The sequence below is a fragment of the Topomyia yanbarensis genome, chromosome 2, assembly GCF_030247195.1.
Source record: "Topomyia yanbarensis strain Yona2022 chromosome 2, ASM3024719v1, whole genome shotgun sequence".
NCBI classification, from domain to species: domain Eukaryota; kingdom Metazoa; phylum Arthropoda; class Insecta; order Diptera; family Culicidae; genus Topomyia; species Topomyia yanbarensis.
The window spans coordinates 259,786,559-259,807,612 of NC_080671.1; the positions used below are offsets into that span (position 1 = coordinate 259,786,559).

General features: G+C 37.0%; 1 protein-coding gene across 1 annotated transcript in view; it reads right to left on the reverse strand.

Annotated features, from left to right (window-relative positions):
* LOC131680283 (suppressor of Mek1-like) overlaps positions 1–21,054 on the reverse strand; it is a 42,932-nt gene that overhangs the window by 21,657 nt on the left and 221 nt on the right. The window contains exon 2 of the mRNA XM_058961004.1: positions 17,812–19,147. Coding sequence (XP_058816987.1) covers positions 17,812–19,147 — 1,336 coding nt within the window. The remainder of the gene's footprint in view (positions 1–17,811; positions 19,148–21,054) is intronic.

The following is a 21,054-nucleotide window of genomic DNA, read 5'->3' on the forward strand; positions in this document are numbered from 1 at the left end:
AGACGCGGCGAATTTTCAGTACGTATTGACCAGTGATTATAGATACTAAAGTTTTATTGGGCGGATCTCCGATTAAGGGGAGCATCTGGTGTAAAGTGCTCAAAACGAAAGTTATTTTGTTTTACGATTTTGAAGGCAAGGCAACAATGGATCTTTTGTGTAATGCTAGGATCGTTTTATACATGCATTGTGTAGGGAAAACAAATATTTTCAGTCGCACAGAGTCACACATACGAGCGTTCCAAAAGTAGACGTCCAACCATTTCCAAGTTGAGGAGTGCCGTGGCGAACACGATAACTCTTGATAAAATTGTCCGATACGGGACATTCAATAAGTTTTGAAAAGCTTAGACTTGCAGTTAGTCGATGAACCACAAAAGATAGAAAAAAAGAGTTTTGGAAAATGGCTTCATGAAAACCGAATAATCGCATATTTTAATGTAAAGATCGCTCATTTTTCTTCAAAATAATAGGGAGAATTTTTTTTCAGTTGTCTATGGTTCATCGACAGGCTACACATTATAGGCATCCTCATAAAAAATCAAGTCAATTCGTTGATTAGTTTTTGAGTTATCGTGTACGCTAATTTAAAAAACGCGGTTTCGAGAAAAACACTATTAAATGGTGTCCCACATCAAATTGCATCACGGAAAAAACGCTGTAAAAATGACCCATTGGGTATTTTGTTTTGAAAATTTGGGAAGAAGTAGTTTAGAGTGTATCTTTTACACTGTATTTTTATTGCAGTCAGTGTTTCGAAATTTGTTGCCGATAGAATGGAATCTGCGCGTGTCATAGCAAATTCGCGCTTGGAATGCATGGCTGTTTAAATCAAAAGAAGTTCAACGTGGCCACCGAGATTGCAAGAGACCTTTCTAGAGGTTCCATACTAACAATTAAGCGGATAAAAAAGAAATCGATTATTTTTGTCCTCTACTCCAGACGCCCCCTTAACTATTCATTTTTACGATAGTGTTTACACAACTAGATCCGTTTGTATCCTCTCTTTCTGCTACTATTGGCCGAAGGCTGATAGCACCCAGACGCCGTCGATCTAAGTACCAAATGTCATCAATAGATTTAGACTCGTGTGGAGGCAAGATATAGGAACTACTGAGAACTATGTTATGTCATCGTTTGACGACCCCTCCATCAAGGGGTTCCCCTAGTCAAATTAAATAAGTTGAATAATTTGAAATAATTGATTACTTATTCCTGAAATTGCATAACAATATATTTTCAAGTTCATGTTTTGGTTTAGCCGCACTGGTGATTCTTTTCTGTATGATGTATGCAAAAAGTTTGGTTTGATTGTGGAAGTGTATCGGCAAAACATGGCAATAATGTGAACCCTTGTATTTAATATTATCCTATTATAACATTAGGCCTATCCTAGTGTTTGACGAGTGATTTTAAAGTGAAATAATCGTAAAATGGTTCTCCAGTTAAAATAAAGGTATGTATCAGTGCAATGTTTAATATATTTGTGCCGGAATAACGAGATATGAGGCCGTAAATTCTGGCTCGTAAGTGTTTATTTTGCTAAGCACCGTTGCATCCTGTATCGATTCACTACGTGAGTGAGGCGGATTAGCAGATATTTCAATAAGGTGATTTTGTTTTAATCAAAAGTTGGATTTAGAGGATAGTTCTAGATACATATGTGCTCAACAAATAAAGAATATAACTGTTGAAAAGCTGAACTGGTGAAAGGTGAAACCGGGAAGATTTTAACTAAAGGCTGGATTTTTCGGGAACTATGACTAAAACGAACTACTCGCGTTACTAGTTGTAAAAGGAATGACACCTTCAGTGCCATCAATGTTTTCTACTTACATTTTTAGGTTGGTATTGCGCAGTTGAGTTTCGATTTGAAATATTTATACAAATTAGAACTATTTACATTCAATCTAGTTGTAATTTACAAAGTTCTTACATATTATCTAGTTCAATTTCAATAATTCGAAATAAACATATAAGTTTAATCAATGTACATTTCAGAACTGATCAACCAATCAAAATATTAAATTCATTTATCCATATTTATATAATGGGTCTTCAACCCGTTTTCGAGGACGCTTTGAGCGCCTTGGATAGCCTCCCGGCAAGTTCGCCGTTGAAGCATCTCTTTTTCTTTTCCTGACCTTTGCCAGTTCGTGCCGAATCCCCGAAACATCTCCTTTTCCGAGCCGCTTCCAGCTCCCAATAAATCGTTTTCTTCGAAGTCGTTATCACGCCTTCCTTCGCTTAAGCCCGGCATCATGAAGACATTTGGTCTGACTTCCAGACTTCGTTCGTTGTATCTCCTAATCTGATCCCGGTGAGCTTTTATTTCCGCGTTCCCAAGTAGCACCTGGAAGGTATTTAACGAAATTTGTTTTAAAAAGGTTGTTTTTATCCATCTGTTTGGTATATTATTATGGTGATTTTTATGCGTTAATTAACGTAAAAATTGTAAAATAAAATATATTGTCATCTGTCACATATGCAATTACACCACTCAGATCATAACCTGAAGCATAGGTCATAACCATCAATTCTTTTCTCGGCTCATATTGGCTATTTGTGAAACCTTTGCTATATTGTTTATTCCAAATAACGTTTCCATCATTTTTCAATAAATTGTATAAGCAATACAATTTGGAAGAAGTATTAGACACAATTTTGTTATAATTTATGTTTTGTTAAATAGAATTTCAACTCATTCAAACTTTTGGGCATTTTTGCTCTTTGTATTGATAATATTTTGCCTTGGGTAAGAATTAGCCCTTCAGTTTTAAAAAGGTATCCAAAATCATTAAATTCTGATACAAAAATTATGTCTCTATCTAAATAAGCCTTCTTATTTGTATTTGCAATTTATTCCCTAGTCAATTTTTTCTCAAATTTCTTGTTGAACGTCAGAAAATTGTTCTTAGAAACATCTGAAAATTTACCCTTGACATTTCCAATGAAATTATCACCATTTGGTGTAATTGCTTGCTCATTAATCATCCTTGCATTAGAAAAGTTTGCCTCCACTGAGGAAAGAAAATATCCATCCAGTTTCTTCCAAATAATGGTAGAAAATCGTAATCAGGGTCCAAAATTAAAATTTTCTGATCTTGTTTATAACCATTTAGCTGTACAAAAATATTTGTTTCACCCATTATTTTTAGTTTGGACCCATTAACTACTAAAAGTTGTTCATCGCATTTGCTCAATGATTTGTCAAAACGCTTTTAATCCACCTAACAGTGTGATGAGACATTTCTTATAACTCTTATCACTCTCTTCGGATATTATATCGTTTGAGAAGATTTAGAACTTCATGCTTCGCGATGTTTTTGATAACACATACTACATGGGATAGTGGCAGGACTCAGAGAATTGCTCAAATCAGCATAGGACAACATCAGTGCTAGAAATCTCAAACCAAATCAATGGGAAAGCGAAAAAATGGCCCTAAAAATAGACATACCAACGAATTATCGTTAATGCTCTGTTAATAAAATATCTAAATTGTGGTGGGAAAACTGAATTTTCCTAAAGGGGTTATATATTGTACTGAGCCAAAAAAATCTATTTTTTTTTAATCGATTTGAAATTTATATTTCACTCAAATTTCCAACGCGACTGAGAACTAAGAAATCAACGCTTTTTCTTGAAAAGGGCGATACTAGCAGGGACACCATTCAAAGAAAATCAACAGTGAATATTTCCAGACTTGGTTTTATTTCCTATTTAAGAACTATTGTGTTTTTTACATTCTAGATTGCATGATTCAGTGATCGAAACCCAAAACTTCATAAAGTATTTGAAATTATTAAATTAAAATTTGTTTTTGCTATTGAAATTGACAAAATGATAGTATCTAGGGTGACCATATGGGGCGAGTAAAAAACCAGGACAGTCGAAAGAGGACTCCCTCCCTCCGTTACCTATCAATCGACTGTGCCTTCTCCACAGGTTTTCGGCAGTTACAAAGATCTTGGGTCGGGCAGGCAGAGCTTCGGCAGTAAAAAAGTTCTGTGGGTCTGAGAGGAACAGCTCTACCAGACAGTTTTTCGTGGGAATTCGATCGGCGTGCTTTTTAGGATTTACACACACACGCGAAGTTCTTGCTACCCCTCCACCAGCGAAAGTTTTATGCTGTTGTTGGAGAAATCGGAAAATTCTGAATTGAGCAAATGAGACGAATTATTATGAGATCGTCTGTGCAGGAACAGGCGAGGAGTTTTCAGCACTTAATACACGTCATTGAAGCAAAGCAGAAACATCAACGGTCCCAAGTAGCCATGCCCATGCGCGAAGCCATGTAAATCACTTAGTCTGCTTTCACTCGGTTTATCGTTTTCGTCGATGCTGTCCTCTTGATGTTGTATGGGTTTTCACGATTACCAAACGATTCAATCGTTTGTGGGACCAACGGGTCACGATCGTGTATCCGCATTTTTTGTCGTTTACTTTATTGTCGGTGGTGCTGGCTGTTGATTGGTAAGAAGCATCACACTGATCGGACACGCTGTGTGTAGATTCTGTTGTTCCAGCATTCGTTGGTGGCTGAGTTGCAACTCCGGTTGTTGGTGATTTAGTTAATGTTGTTGGGTTTGCTCGCAGATGATGCTGTTTCATTAGAGGCTTTCGCACATGGCTTGGCACGTAGGGATCTGTCCTTCATATGTGCTCAGCGTGATTTGAGATGTGCTTGCACTTTTTATTTCGTATTGAATGTTCAGGTATGAACTAATAGGTTACGTAACTCGCATTCTCATGATACGAACACCATTGGATATACATGGAAAAAAGTTTCTCCAGGTTTCAAACTTTCACCGTTACGTACTTCGACATCAATAGTGAATTTATTAGTTTACGCGGGGATAGATCGTGCAGACGCACACCGGTCTTATCATCGTCAATCTAAACGGGTATCTTGATTCTAACATTGTCATGTGCAACGACGTGTTGCATGTTGTGTTTCATAGCCAAACTTTTCGCCATGGCCAAAGTTTTAAATGCTATCAGTACCGCATTACGAGTATGCGCCTTTATTAATTGTTCCACTTCCCGAACACAAGGGCGGATTGGACAAACGATCACTGTATTGTATCGAAGATTGTTCAAATTTTACTGCTGAGTTTCAATCATTTTCAAATAAACGATCGATATCGCATCAATGAAAGTAACGGTGCATTATTTTCCACACTGGCTTGGGACAACTGTTATTTTTCGATTGCTTTGCTGGTGCGGTACATATAGACATCAGACTGTATGTAGAAACGTTCGTTTGATTCACTGTCTTCTTAACAAGCAGCGCACAATAAGGTTATTCCACGACAGTTATTGTTGTTTTGCCATTTTCCTTTTTATGAAATGGATTTCCAGTAAAACGAAAAACTGCCACTTGCAAGAGAGCTCTAAAAGAAGCAGAATCGCCAAAACTTCGATGTGTCTTCTTAGAGCTAGGTACTAAATGAAATTGTTCGGATCCCGGAATCATTATTTCATCGACATTGACAGCGGCCACAATTTGGTCCACAACTGGAATCGGTTCGATGGCCAAATGTTGCAAACAGACTACAGCTCATTCATATGGTACGTACATACGAAAGCCTCTTTCTCTTTTCGATTTCCACGTAAAAAAGTAAGTTGGAAAAAGAAATAACGAGATATTATGGAGAGATTAAAAAAGGCATCGGATGGTACAATTGAGAGATTCGAGTGTTTTAAGTTTTGTTTGTCGTACTCTGGAGCAGAGTGAATAAAGCGAAAACTCAATAATTTGAAATATAACGGGTGCTCAATAAAAAATGAGAATGATTTCAATACCTTTCTGTAATTAAAGAAAAGAGCGTACATTCTTTTCTCTTCAAGAGAATTGCTCTCTGCACTCCCTATAAATGGGAGACATGTTTCTTTTCGCTCGGGTGCTGTCAGTTCAATCGAAGATGGCGTCGAAACAGCAAGTACTCCGCGAGTGTGTTGTGCGGTTTTACGAAACACTTGGCCATCTTGGAAAAAAGTTTACGGTACACCACTTTCGAGACGAAAACGTGCCCGTGAGTACAGTTTACCAGATCCTGGCATCCCTGGGCGTGGAGCGGAAGGCCGGTAGCGGCAGCCCGCGAAGATAATGACGAAGAAGAAGGAAGCGTTGAAGAAGCTGTTCGACAACAAGGACGAAACGAGTTTGCGTGATGCCGGCCTTGATTCACCGAGCTCTCAAGATGGAGGACATCATCTGTCGGAAGAAGACTCTGTCACCGATGACACGGGCGAGCAGATAGCGATCGTGAAATCGCAGTGCCGGTGGATGACGAACAACTACCGCGAGACGTCGTTCGTGCTGCTCTCGAACACCCACATTCCAGGAAATGACAGCTACTATTCCAGTGACAAGTCATATACCCTTAAGTAAAATACAAGTTTAAGCATAAATTTAAAAGAAATGTAATGCTGTATGTAATGTATGGCGATATCGGACAGAAGGATTTCAAAACCGTGGTTCAAGCCGAGCGGTCTGGCCATTAATCAACAGGTGTACCAGAAGGGGTGTCTTGAGAAAATTCTTCTGCTGTTCTTAAATGAGCATCATACAGTTGGGAAGTACGTCTTCTGGCCGGACAAGACGTCTTCCCATTACGCCAAGAAGACGCTGAGCAGAAAAAGATATCTTACGTGCCGAAAGAGAGAAACCCGACTAACTTGCCCCAGTGCCGTCCCATTGGGGTTTTTTTCGGCTCTCTCAGTGCTTTAGTGTATAAAAATAATTGGCGAGTCAAGGATACGAAGCAGTTGACCACCAGGATCCGGAATTGTATCAATGAAGGAGGATGTCAGGTCCGTCCAGTGCTCTTGTGATTGCATCGCGACTAAGTTACGTCGTACTGCTGACCAGGGCCCCTTCTCCAATATTCATTCACGTTTTTTGAAGAATAAACATTATGTTTTTAATAAAAAAATCTGAATTCGTTAAAGATTTTTGTTTTTGTTTTTCAACTACATGACTCTTATTTTTATTGAACACCTGTTATTAGGCTTACAGGAGAAAAACCAGGACAAGTCAAGCTTTTGCCTCGACCTCCCAGGACACCAGGACAGTCAGTGAAAAACCAGGACATGTCCTGGGAAACCAGGACGTATGGTCACCCTATAGTATCGCCCCTTTGGCGATTGTTTACTTTTTCGGTCCCACCTATCAGCATTGAAGTATCGCCCTTACGGTTTTTTACAATAACTACCGTTCTACACCACCGATTTCGTCCGTGTTTTTTCAATAGCGGTCATTGTTACTATTTACAGCTGGTATCAGCTTGATAATCCTAAAAAAATACGAAAATAACAGTTTCGCCTCTAAACTGCTAGCAAAAAAGTATCGCCCTGTTTGTTTGCATGGAGCGTGGAGTGCGAAACTTTAAATAAACAAACAAAAATACAGTTTCGCCCGTTGTATTTTTGCTGTAGTTTAAGAAAGCAATATCGTAGAATCAAAATTTTTAGGTTAATTTGTTGCGTTTCAAAGCCCTCATTCGCATGTATGAAAAAAGCCTTATATTTACATTTGTAAGTATCGCCCTTTTCAAAAAAAAAGCGTTGAAATGAAATCGCTGCTCCTGATATCACGCTATTTCCGAAGTGCATGCGTGCATAGTTCCAAATTTTACTTCGACATCGACTTTTTCTAAAGGTGACTTCCCAGTAGTATCCTTGATTTAAATTATTATCGCTAATCCTAATGCCAAAGAATAAATAAAAACCTCTAGAAAACGAACCGTTTGGGAAAATCATCATCATTACTGGAATTTTCATTTTCACGAATCTTTTCGATAACCTTCCGTCACTTGCGTTAATGCACTGGGTGCACAGTGCTCTGAAAATCTAGCAAAATCGTCTTAGGGCACCAGCGGGTCTAATTCAGAGCTATCTGCGCGGCGAGTTAAATCTGTAAAGAATACTAAAAATTAATTTCCATTCCATAATTTTCAGTTCAGCAATTCGAGAGATCGTGCTCACCGCAAGCCATGAAAAATAGACTACGTTGTGGTCACTATTTATTAAAAAATCACGGTTAAATAAAAAATTAAACTATTAAAAAATTTCAAATAGTTTATAATTTTCACAAACTTATTAGGAAAAATTGTTTAATAAGCTTTCGTAATATTGTGTAGGAAAAAAGCTGAAAATTTCAATATTTTCTCCATCTGCAACATATAAACCCTTAAGTATACCAATTAATCATAATGTCCAAACTGCATCATTCGGAAACCGTAATTTTTGAAGTTTTTTAAATTATGCAGAATTAATTTTTCAGAAAATAGTAACAGAGTTCGTGTCTTTAGCGAATTTGTGGAGACTTTATTGTAGTCGTGCATATTAACCTGAGAAAATTCACCATAAATACTTCTTGGACGATATACCGTCAAAATTATTTTATCAAATGATGCGCTGTTTAACGTTTGTAAAACTCATCGAAGATACTAAACCTCCGAAATTGGCGGTTTCAAAATGATGCTATCTTGACCTTAAATTACTGTTTTTAAATATTTGACCTATACATATAATTGGTCACACAACAAAAATCAAATGCTCATCAAAATCGATCTAAACCTGCTAGAGTCGAATGGAAATCGTCATTTTTCATAAATTTCTCTCTACATTCGGAAAGTGTTATCCTCGTTATTAATCATATTACGTTTTCGTCTCAATTCGACGCATTCCCAAAATAAAAACCTGTTTTAATCCACCTAGTGGTGCAATTGTGCTTGTCTCATTTGTCCAGACTACGATTCCATGGCTGGTTATGTTCAATACAATGGTGGAAATGAATATTACATGTTCATGTGATACTGAAACATCGCTTGAAACCAGCGGCGAATCATGGAGAAAGATCCGGGAGGTCCAGGTCCTGCCGAAAATTTTCAACTTGTTAAGAAATTTTAAACTAGTTTTAATTTTAAAGTAGCAACCCCTCACTGCATACTCCCTCCGGGCCGGTATGATTGACGATTTTTAGAGTGATTGCATAACCTTTCTACTTCAACCGGACGCGGAATGCTATAAAAGCGAAAATGTTGTCAATTTTTAAATGTAATTAGTTTAAGCAACCACCATTGGGGCCAAGGGGCTTGTTGGTGAAGGTAATAAACATAAACATATGAGAAAGGCAAAAATGTACCAAAGTCCAAAAAAGTCAATTTTTGTCAAACATCTCAATGTTTCAAGCATTTTAAAGTCATTTGGCATCAAAAATACAAATTTGATTTTAAAATTTTCATTTCAGTTTATATGGGAATTTGCTGTGTGATTGCACTCTTCAACTCGTAACTCCGGAACCGAAAGTTCAATAAATAGAAAATTCAATAGCAGCCGATAAGAAGGTTGTACCTTTCATTTGAGACTAACTTTGTGCAAATCGGTCCAGCCATCTCTGAGAAACAGAGGTCACATTTTTTCCACATACACATATACATACACACAGACATTTTCCGATCTCGACGAACTCAGTCGATTGGTATATGACACTTGGCCCTCCGGGTCGGGATTAGATTGACGAATTTTAGAGTGAATGATAAAGGCAAAAACATTTTTAGCAAATGTTGAAAGTTATGCATTTTTTTGGTGAGCAGTTCTATGTTTCATAGACATTAAAGTTATTTTGTTTTACAATTTTGAAGGCAAGGCAACAATAGATGTTTTGTGTTATGCTAGGATCGTTTTATACATGCATTGTGTAGGGAAAACAAATATTTTCAGTCGCACAGAGTCACACATACGAGCGTTCCAAAAGTAGACGTCCAACCATTTCCAAGTCGAGGAGTGCCGTGGCGAACACGATAACTCTTGATAAAATTGTCCGATACGGGACATTCAATAAGTTTTGTAAAGCTTAGACTTGCAGTTAGTCGATGAACCACAAATGATAGAAAAAAAGAGTTTTGGAAAATGGCTTCATGAAAACCGAATAATCGCATATTTTAATGTAAAGATCGCTCATTTTTCTTCAAAATAATAGGGAGAATTTTTTTTTCAGTTGTCTATGGTTCATCGACAGGCTACACATTATAGGCATCCTCATAAAAAATCAAGTCAATTCGTTGATTAGTTTTTGAGTTATCGTGTACGCTAATTTAAAAAACGCGGTTTCGAGAAAAACACTATTAAATGGTGTCCCACATCAAATTGCATCACGGAAAAAACGCTGTAAAAATGACCCATTGGGTATTTTGTTTTGAAAATTTGGGAAGAAGTAGTTTAGAGTGTATCTTTTGCACTGTATTTTTATTGCAGTCAGTGTTTCGAAATTTGTTGCCGATAGAATGGAATCTGCGCGTGTCATAGCAAATTCGCGCTTGGAATGCATGGCTGTTTAAATCAAAAGAAGTTCAACGTGGCTACCGAGATTGCAAGAGACCTTTCTAGAGGTTCTATACTAACAATTAAGCGGATAAAAAAGAAATCGATTATTTTTGTCCTCTACTCCAGACGCCCCCTTAATTATTCATTTTTACGATAGTGTTTACACAACTAGATCCGTTTGTATCCTCTCTTTCTGCTACTATTGGCCGAAGGCTGATAGCACCCAGACGCCGTCGATCTAAGTACCAAATGTCATCAATAGATTTAGACTCGTGTGGAGGCAAGATATAGGAACTACTGAGAACTATGTTATGTCATCGTTTGACGACCCCTCCAACAAGGGGTTCCCTTAGTAAAATTAAAATAAGTTGAATAACTTGAAATAATTGATTACTTATTCCTGAAATTGCATAACAATATATTTTCAAGTTCATGTTTTGGTTTAGCCGCACTGGTGATTCTTTTCTGTATAATGTATGCAAAAAGTTTGGTTTGATTGAGGAAGTGTATCGGCAACACATGGCAATAATGTGAACCCTTGTATTTAATATTATCCTATTATAACATTAGGCCTATCCTAGTGTTTGACGAGTGATTTTAAAGTGAAATAATCGTAAAATGGTTCTCCAGTTAAAATAAAGGTATGTATCAGTGCAATGTTTAATATATTTGTGCCGGAATAACGAGATATGAGGCCGTAAATTCTGGCTCGTAAGTGTTTATTTTGCTAAGCACCGTTGCATCCTGTTTCGGTTCACTACGTGAGTGAGGCGGCTTAGCAGATATTTCAATAAGGTGATTTTGTTTTAATCAAAAGTTGGATTTAGATGATAGTTCTAGATACATATGCGCTCAACAAATAAAGAATATAACTGTTGAAAAGCTGAACTGGTGAAAGGTGGAACCGGGAAAATTTTAACTAAAGGCTGGATTTTTCGGGAACTATGACTAAAACGAACTACTCGCGTTACTAGTTGTAAAAGGAATGACACCTTCAGTGCCATCAATGTTTTCTATTTACATTTTTAGGTTGGTATTGCGCAGTTGAGTTTCGATTTCAAATATTTATACAAATTAGAACTATTTACATTCAATCTAGTTGTAATTTACAAAGTTCTTACATATTATCTAGTTTAATTTCAATAATTCGAAATAAACATATAAGTTTAATCAACGTACATTTCAGAACTGATCAACCAATCAAAATATTAAATTCATTTATCCATATTTAAATAATGGGTCTTCAACCCGTTTTCGAGGTCGCTTTGAGCGCCTTGGATAGCCTCCCGGCAAGTTCGCCGTTGAAGCATCTCTTTTTCTTTTCCTGACCTTTGCCAGTTCGTGCCGAATCCCCGAAACATCTCCTTTTCCGAGCCGCTTCCAGCTCCCAATAAATCGTTTTCTTCGAAGTCGTTATCACGCCTTCCTTCGCTTAAGTCCGGCATCATGAAGACATTTGGTCTGACTTCCAGACTTCGTTCGTTGTATCTCCTAATCTGATCTCGGCGGGCTTTTATTTTCGCGTTTCCAAGTAGCACCTGGAAGGTATTTAACGAAATTTGTTTTAAAAAGGTTATTTTTATCCATCTGTTCGGTATATTATTATGGTGATTTTTGTGCGTTAATTAACGTAAAAATTGTAAAATAAAATATATTGTCATCTGTCACATATGCAATTACACCACTCAGATCATAACTTGAAACATAGGTCATAACCATCAATTCTTTTCTCGGCTCATGTTGGCTATTTGTGAAACCTTTGCTATATTGTTTATTCCAAATAACGTTTCCATCATTTTTCAATAAATTGTATTAGCAATACAATTTGGAAGAAGTATTAGACACAATTTTGTTATAATTTATGTTTTGTTAAATAGAATTTCAACTCATTCAAACTTTTGGGCTTTTTCGCTCTTTGTATTGATAAGATTTTGTCTTGGGTAAGAATTAGCCCTTCAGTTTTAAAAAGGTATCCAAAATCATTTCTGATACAAAAATGATGTCTTTATCTAAATAAGCCTTCTTATTTGCATTTGCAATTTATTCCATAGTCATTTTTTTCTCAAATTTCTTGTTGAACGTCAGAAAATTGTTCTTAGAAACATCTGAAAATTTACCCTTGACATTTCCAATTAAATTATCACCATTTGGTGTAATTACTTGCTCATTAATCATCCTTGCAGTAGAAAAAGTTTGCCTCCACTGAGGAAAGAAAATATCCATCCAGTTTCTTCCAAATAATGGTAGAAAATCGTAATCAGGGTCCAAAATTAAAATTTTCTGATCTTGTTTATAACCATTTAGCTGTACAAAAACATTTGTTTCACCCATTATTTTTAGTTTGGACCCATTAACTACTAAAAGTTGTTCATCGCATTTGCTCAATGATTTGTCAAAACGCTTTTAATCCACCTAACAGTGTGATGAGACATTTATTATAACTTTTATCACTCTCTTCGGATATTATATCGTTTGAGAACATTTAGAAGTTGATGCTTCGCGATGTTTTTGGTAACACATACTACATGGGATAGTGACAGGACTCAGAGAATCGCTCAAATCAGCATAGGACAACATCAGTGCTAGAAATCTCAAACCAAATCAATGGGAAAGCGAAAAAATGGCCCTAAAAATAGACATACCAACGAATTATTCTTAATGCTCTGTTAATAAAATATCTAAATTGTGGTGGGAAAATTGAATTTTCCTAAAGGGGTTATATATTGTACTGAGCCAAAAAAATCGAAATTTTTTTTTTGAATCGATTTGAAATTTATACTTTACTCAAATTTCCAACGCAACTGAGAACTAAGAAATCAACGCTTTTTCTTGAAAAGGGCGATACTAGCAGGGACACCATTCAAAGAAAATCAACAGTGAATATTTCCAGACTTGGTTTTATTTCCTATTTAAGAACTATTGTGTTTTTTACATTCTAGATTGCATGATTCAGTGATCGAAACCCAAAACTTCATAAAGTATTTGAAATTATTAAATTAAAATTTGTTTTTGCTATTGAAATTGACAAAATGATAGTATCGCCCCTTTGGCGATTGTTTACTTTTTCGGTCCCATCTATCAGAATTGAAGTATCGCCCTTACGTTTTTTACAATAACTACCGTTCTACACCACCGATTTCGTCCGTGTTTTTTCAATAGCGATCATTGTTACTATTTACAGCTGGTATCAGCTTGATAATCCTAAAAAAATACGAAAATAACAGTTTCGCCTCTAAACTGCTAGCAAAAAAAGTATCGCCCTGTTTGTTTGCATGGAGCGTGGAGTGCGAAACTTTAAATAAACAAACAAAAATACAGTTTCGCCCGTTGTATTTTTGCTGTAGTTTAAGAAAGCAATATCGTAGAATCAAAATTTTTAGGTTAATTTGTTTTGTTCCAAAGCCCTCATTCGCATGTATGGAAAAAGCCTTATATTTACATTTGTAAGTATAGCCCTTTTCAAAAAAAACGCTGAAATGAAATCGTTGCTCCTGATATCACGCTATTTCCGAAGTGCATGCGTGCATAGTTCCAAATTTTACTTCGACATCGACTTTTTCTAAAGGTGACTTCCCAGTAGTATCCTTGATTTAAATTATTATCGCTAATCCTAATGCCAAAGAACAAATAAAAACCTCTAGAAAACGAACCGTTTGGAGAAATCATCATCATTACTGGAATTTTCATTTTCGCGAATCTTTTCGATAACCTTCCGTCACTTGCGTTAATGCACTGGGTGCACAGTGCTCTGAAAATCTAGCGAAATCGTCTTAGGGCACCAGCGGGTCTAATTCAGAGCTATCTGCGCAGCGAGTTAAATCTGTAAAGAATACTAAAAATTAATTTCCATTCCATAATTTTCAGTTCAGCAATTCGAGAGATCGTGCTCACCGCAAGCCATGAAAAATAGACTACGTTGTGGTCACTATTTATTAAAAAATCACGGTTAAATAAAAAATTAAACTATTAAAAAAATTCAAATAGTTTATAATTTTCACAAACTTATTAGGAAAAATTGTTTAATAAGCTTTCGTTATATTGTGTAGGAAAAAAGCTGAAAATTTCAATATTTTCTCTATCTTCAACATATAAACCCTTAAGTATACCAATCAATCATAATGTCCAAACTGCATCATTCGGAAACCGTAATTTTTGAAGTTTTTTAAATTATGCAGAATTAATTTTTCAGAAAATAGTAACAGAGTTCGTGTCTTTAGCGAATCTGTTGAGACTTTATTGTAGTCATGAATATTAACCTGAGAAAATTCACCATAAATACTTCTTGGACGATATACCGTCAAAATTATTTTATCAAATGATGCGCTGCTTAACGTTTGTGGCCGCCGGTGGCCACTGGTTTTGTATGACGGGAGCAGGGTGGATATTTTTTACAGATTTGCCTTACCGGACTCGGTCAAACGTAAGCTATTTCGTTTTCTTTCGCACAAATATCGCACAGAAAAGACACTAAGTTTCACTACCTTTATTTGTTTTGCGTTACACCTTCAGGCACATACCTACATGTTCACATACGGTCGAATTTTCCACTTAATTTTAATCACTAATTTTTTTTGATAGGAATAGACTTCTGACTGAATTTTCTCGGCCGCCGAACCCGGTCAGGTGGTTCTCAACTATCGACTAACTTTTCTCAAGACTGCACGACGCACCCGCGTTCCGCGTGCTAACCACAATTGACTTAACACGACTGACCGACACGCGCACGCCTGCTATCCGTGCGGTCACTAACTGGCCTCATCACGACTGACCTCTTAACTCGGGTTTAAAAGACTTTTTAACAACGCGGGTTTAGATCACTTTCGCGCATCTCTGAGAGAAATGCACGAAGTTTTTTGAAAGCATTTCTAAAGCTCTCTCTAGAACTGTCGGTCGCTGGCCGATTCAATTAAAAACAATGGACTGCTCCATAAGGTGATGCCATGCCCCTGCTGCAGTAGGGTCGCGGCGTAAGCAAACAATTTTGTTGTTATTAAACATTGCCTTCGCGTATACAAGGCGCAGCGTTAATGAAACTTACTTAGCTTAAGGCTAATTCTTTATGATGCAACTTAACTCATGGAATCGAGCATCCAAGAGATTGGCAAATGATGATTGAATATTACCGGGATTGAAACCGGAGGAAATTAGGGACTCTGCATGCCCCCTTACTTATTGAGCTTGATGTTGCCTCGGAGAGACGCATCATCAAGACAATTGCGCGGGTTACCTTTAAATGAGGTAAAAAGTCTTTTGTACCTTAATTCCTAAGATTGCCAATACAAAAATTATATTTGTTGTTACTTTTGTTAAAACCAAATATTTGCAATTTTCTATCATTATTTGACATTTTCTTAACATCCTAACTTTACGGTGGTCCCAGTGTGCACATCTTCCTGCTTCCAAACGTTACATCCACTCTCGGCTCCTCGACTCGGTTGCGTAGTGGTTCTCGGAATTCAGATTTCGGGCCCCTCGTGCGGCAGGATATTTCCAATTGGTTGAGAAGTGACATCCTTCTTTGTCCGCAGATTGTTGTCTTCTTGGGCCATGGTTGCTTGCTCATACATATTGTTTCGATTCTGTCTTCTCCGTTCACGTTGTTAATTTTTGTTATCGATTCCTCGCTCCTCGATTCTGGTTAGAATTTATTTGTTGTACCACCCCTCGATCGATTACATTGATATCGACGTCCTTTACGTATTTGTCTACATTGGTTTCTCCCTCAACGTTTGGCTTATCTGGGAGATTTGTCTGCTTGCTTGCTACCTTCAGGCCATATTGGTTGTGGGCTACTGAGGCGCTATTTTCAATCACACAGACCGGGTTTGACTGTTCCGACTGTGGCTTTAATCTTTGGTTTAGGCTGATCCAGGTTTAGCCTTCGTTGCCAATACTCCACTCTCAGCTTCATTGAATTTCTCGTTAATAATGGGCTGTCCTGCGTGTTTCGTATTTTGACCATTCTTCCACCTCCGAGATCCCCTCCATCTTCTTCCCGTCACCACCTGCAACCGTCCTTTCCAAATCCATCCTTGTCGAACGCGTTGGGTAGTGCTCGTGACTACCATCTCCATGGGGCACACACTACTCTGGACTTCTGCTTCCACTTCATGCAAAATCTCCTATGTTTAATATTTTTTTTTTTCATTATATGTTATTTGCTTCTTTGTTGTACGGTTTTGATAATTTGACTGCTATAGATTATTATTGTATTAAAAATATAAACAAACTAATTTTTTTGTGTTATCTTCATTCTCAACCTGTAATTTACTATATCTATTTAATTATTTCAATTTGTGTTTGTTTTCAATCATTTGCTTTAATCTTTAAAATTTGTCATATGTGAAATTACTTTTGTTTATAGTTTATTTTAAAATGAAAACCGACTCGATTGGCAATCTTCCTAATCTTCTAATTTTTTTTTGTCGGTGATTCTTTGCAAAAGAAAAAGAGTGTTAGTGGTTAGTATGTTTCCCCCAATTCCTTCTTTTTCCCCAGATGTGTTTTTTTTGTTCGAGATCTTTTGCTACTTTGCTCGTTTTAATAATTACGAGTTCTTTTGCCTGTTGTGCTCGGTTTTTAGTATTTTTTTTTGTAATATTGTTTTAGGCTCGAGATGGATAATATATTTTTTGTGTGTTCCTCGAGTTGTGTTTTTTTTTGTAATTGTGTTTTTTTCATAATAATTTTTTTTCATAATGCATTTTTTTTCTTTAAATTTTTTTTCCAAAAATGTTTTGTGTCGACAACATTTGTCGACGCGAGGTAAGTATTTTTGCGGGAATACTTCGTTATCTTCCTTCCTGTCTATTGTGGCTATTGTGTATGTTGCTTCGACATCTCCCCCTATCCAATTGAGGTTGACCCAGAAGGGTACCTGTAAATAAAGACTTAAATTCCCGAAAGGATACATGGTATTTGTAACCATGCGGTTATGAACGAAAAGTATACTGAAATCTTACTTACCATGATCAACTACATCCATCCTAGAGAGTACCTGAAAATTACAATTGCCAAGGTGGACTGATGCGCAACTTGTGAAACCAACTCAAAATTCTCCTAATAATATTTAGAAAGATAGAAAAAAATAACGCACTTTGGCAGATTTGCAACTCTTGTGAAATTTAAAATGAAATTCTTCTGCAGTGTCTGTCTCTACTGCAACTTGTTGATAACTTTCTTGTTTTGGCATGTTTGCCCTTTTCATAAAATATTTCCCATTATGTTTGTCATTTATTTCTAGTGTCATTTAAATGAAACAAGTATATTTATATGTATTTGCAACTATTGTATAAATACTTAGATAATATAAATATGTACACACGTTTGTCCAACTATGTACATTTTGCTTAACGGGATTGAATTTCCATAAGGTGTGGGCTATTGGGGAATTTTTCACTTTCCATCGGTGGAAAAGCCCTTTTTCTAGATGGCTCGAGTATGTAGCCTCTGATGATTTCACAGTTCGGTCATTACCCCGTAACTGATTACTTTCGCTTTCGCCCTCAGCTAAGCTATACTGGTTGTCGTTATCGTTTTCTCCGGTTTGCTCCTTAAAACCGGAGTCTACGGAATTTTCGTCATTGACATAATTCCCATAATTATACCCAAAGTAGTTATTTTCCCTCAACGGGCTTTTATCAATGCCATTGACATGTTGAACTTCCGTAATATTTTCTGATCCGCATTGTGGGATCACACTATTTATGCATCTTTCTTCGTTGTGTTCTTGATCATCCTCAGAATTTTTTCCCGTACATGTAACATAATTATTGTCGTTCTCCTCTTCTAAGTCAACAATATTTTTCGTTTTACTACTTTTCTCATCATCATGAGTTTCAACATTACTATTCGTGATCGCTTGCTCTGTTTGGCACGCTTCCTCAACTATAATTGTACTTTCATGCGTTATCATTGTGGGCGTTTTATTATCCCTTACTTCCATTTGACCTTCCTTATCTGTCAAATTTATTTCTTCTAATTCGTCATTATGCACTTTCTCCAAATCTGTGGTAGTGCAAACTTTTTCTTGCTGATGCAATAACTCATTTTCATCCGGTAACATCGGAACTGGATTATTACCGTTTTCCGTCATGGTGAAAGACCGTTCGAGGTCGTAATATCTTCTATCATGATGTATTAAATTATTATTTGCGCTTTCTTTATTGTTTATAACGCAATTCACACTTACTTCGTTACTTTGGTCTCCATAATGACCCACTTGTTCGTAGTTAACATATGGTTCTTGTTTGTTAGTGTCAATATTCCGATCATAATCGGACCAGTTCGTTCTCGCATGCATTTGCGGTGAATGATCATATTCAATTTTTTGCGTATAATATTGTTCCGGAAGATTTCCTTTCAAGTTTTCGAAGTCTCCCATTATCGAATTGCTACAATTGCTAACGTTTTCCTCATTCTGGAAAATTTCGAAATTTTTGTCATTGTAATTTATTGCGCTGAGGTCATCTTCAACGTCTTGGTTAATCGGACCATTTGAGTTGACATACCGGTCGTTATTATTGTTATAAAAATCCCGCTGACAAGACTGTTCAGCGTAGCAATCATATTCATTGAAGCTGGTGCAATAGTTTTCCGGTTGTTGCTTATTAGCCCAACGCCACGACTGCAACCGTTTTTCAATATTTTTAAGATGGTACATACGAACACTATCCTCTTCTAAAAGTTCTACCAGCTCTTTAAACGAAGCTGTTCGGTAGCCTCTCGCTGAATTCTTGAGGTTTACATCTTTCAGACCAGCTATAAAATGAATTCTCAAATTTTTCTCTGCATAAGGGTCCGGTTGCTGGCCCTGTTGGTTGTAAAATTCATCAATTTGATCCATGATACAGAGTGCTCTAACGGCATACTCCTTAAAAGATTCATTAAAACTTTGCTCTAAATCTTCAATTTGCAGTGCGATTGCTTCTGCAGATATTTTCATACCAAATTGCTCTTTTAAATTTCGAGCCATTTCATTCCAGGTCTCGGCTTTTATTCGTCTTATAAATTTAGCCGCCTCACCTTTCATTTTTATCAACACTACATTCAGTAGGTACTTCTGGCTTTCTCCTTCTGGAATTTCATTGGCAAAAAGCTGTATTTGCCCTAAAAATGGCACCAACTCATAGGCTGAGCCGTAAAATTCTGGGATGCATCGTATTGCCTCCAGCATAGGAAATCGGTAAGCATTTCTGCCACCATTACCATTCCTTCCAATATTCATAGTGGCAAATTCGAATTTTAATTCCACTCATATAACTTTGATGGGCTTAAAAATTAAAAAGAATTTCATCATTGCTGCACGTGATTCATGAATTAATACGTCACTTTGCGCAAAGCAACGGGTGACATAATATAGTCAGCATATAACAGTGTTTTTACCCACAGGTAAACACCGTATTCCAATGGCCTACATGGTTTTACGTTATTATTTTCGCGGTCAAGTTATTGAAACCTGACCTTCAATTTTCGACGCTTGCATTTGCTCGAACCTGACATTTAATTCGTTCTTCCAACTGTTTTGCGCTATGTAGTTAGTTCTGCCGTTGTTTATTCAAACAGTTGTGCTGCATAGCGGAGCGAAGAATTCATGGGTTCATGGGTTTGTTTTTAATTTTTTTGTTTCTTTTTATGGCAACCTATAGCATGCCACCAATGGCTCTTCACAGTCGTGCTTTTTATGAAGCTTGCTCTCCTGGTAGGAGATTGGTAAGAATCGCTCGAAAGTGTTAAAAAAAACAGCTGCAATGCAACTTTGGAATGTGAACTGTACCTAACAGTACCCAGATTGGGACCAAATCTATATTGACAATGTGAAACTCAGTCGAAGCTCGTACGCTTCTGTTTATTTATTAATTTGATAAAAGCAAACACGAACAAATATCGTGCTGTGTGCTTTCCAATTTTTAAATTGATTCGTCAGAGGCTTGTTCTGAGCGATACTAACACTGTATGTTTCCCTGGTATTGGGTGATGATTAATTCTTATTAATTTTCGAACTTTCTGTGTTTTCGAATGACCGACTTAGTACCCTCCGGCTTTATGCCAGGAGGTCGGGTTGCATTATATGCTTTTTTTTGTGCGAGACGGTTTTCATATTGAATGAAACGTTGGACAGCTACTTTTGCGTGTCACTTACAATGTGCTGCTCCGGGTCATGATACCCTGGTAGCGCTTTCAGTGGATCTTTAATCAGTGATCCTTATATCCTTAAGGAGGGTCGGTATTAATAAAACAAACTGACCTGATAGCTTGGACTCGCCATTTCTAACGGTCTGTTAGTGTTAGTATAACAAATTTGTCATCGAGTTAGTTTTGTCATCAATCTGAAAGTTAGTGATTATTTGCTCGAATAATTACTTTAAACCCCGTATAGCACCCCTATCCTATTTGGATTGAACTGACACAAGTCAACATCTCGGCGGGCGCACAATTCATGAGCCCCACTGACAGTTCAAACTGTTCCGCTTGTCTCGCTCAAAGCCCGATTTTTGCTAGCCAGATTCCGAGCGGTATGACTCAATTTTATTAGATATTTGGTAAAAAGCGAGAATATTGGATACACACCTAGAAAAAATAGTGTAAATTTGAGTCTCCTGACCCTGACATACACGAGCATCAAAAATGACTTAGTCCCACGTTTGATTCCAATTTTACATGACGCTTAGCTTCGCAAATCATGTAATTCTACTCCACATACAGCGTTTGTTCTGAATG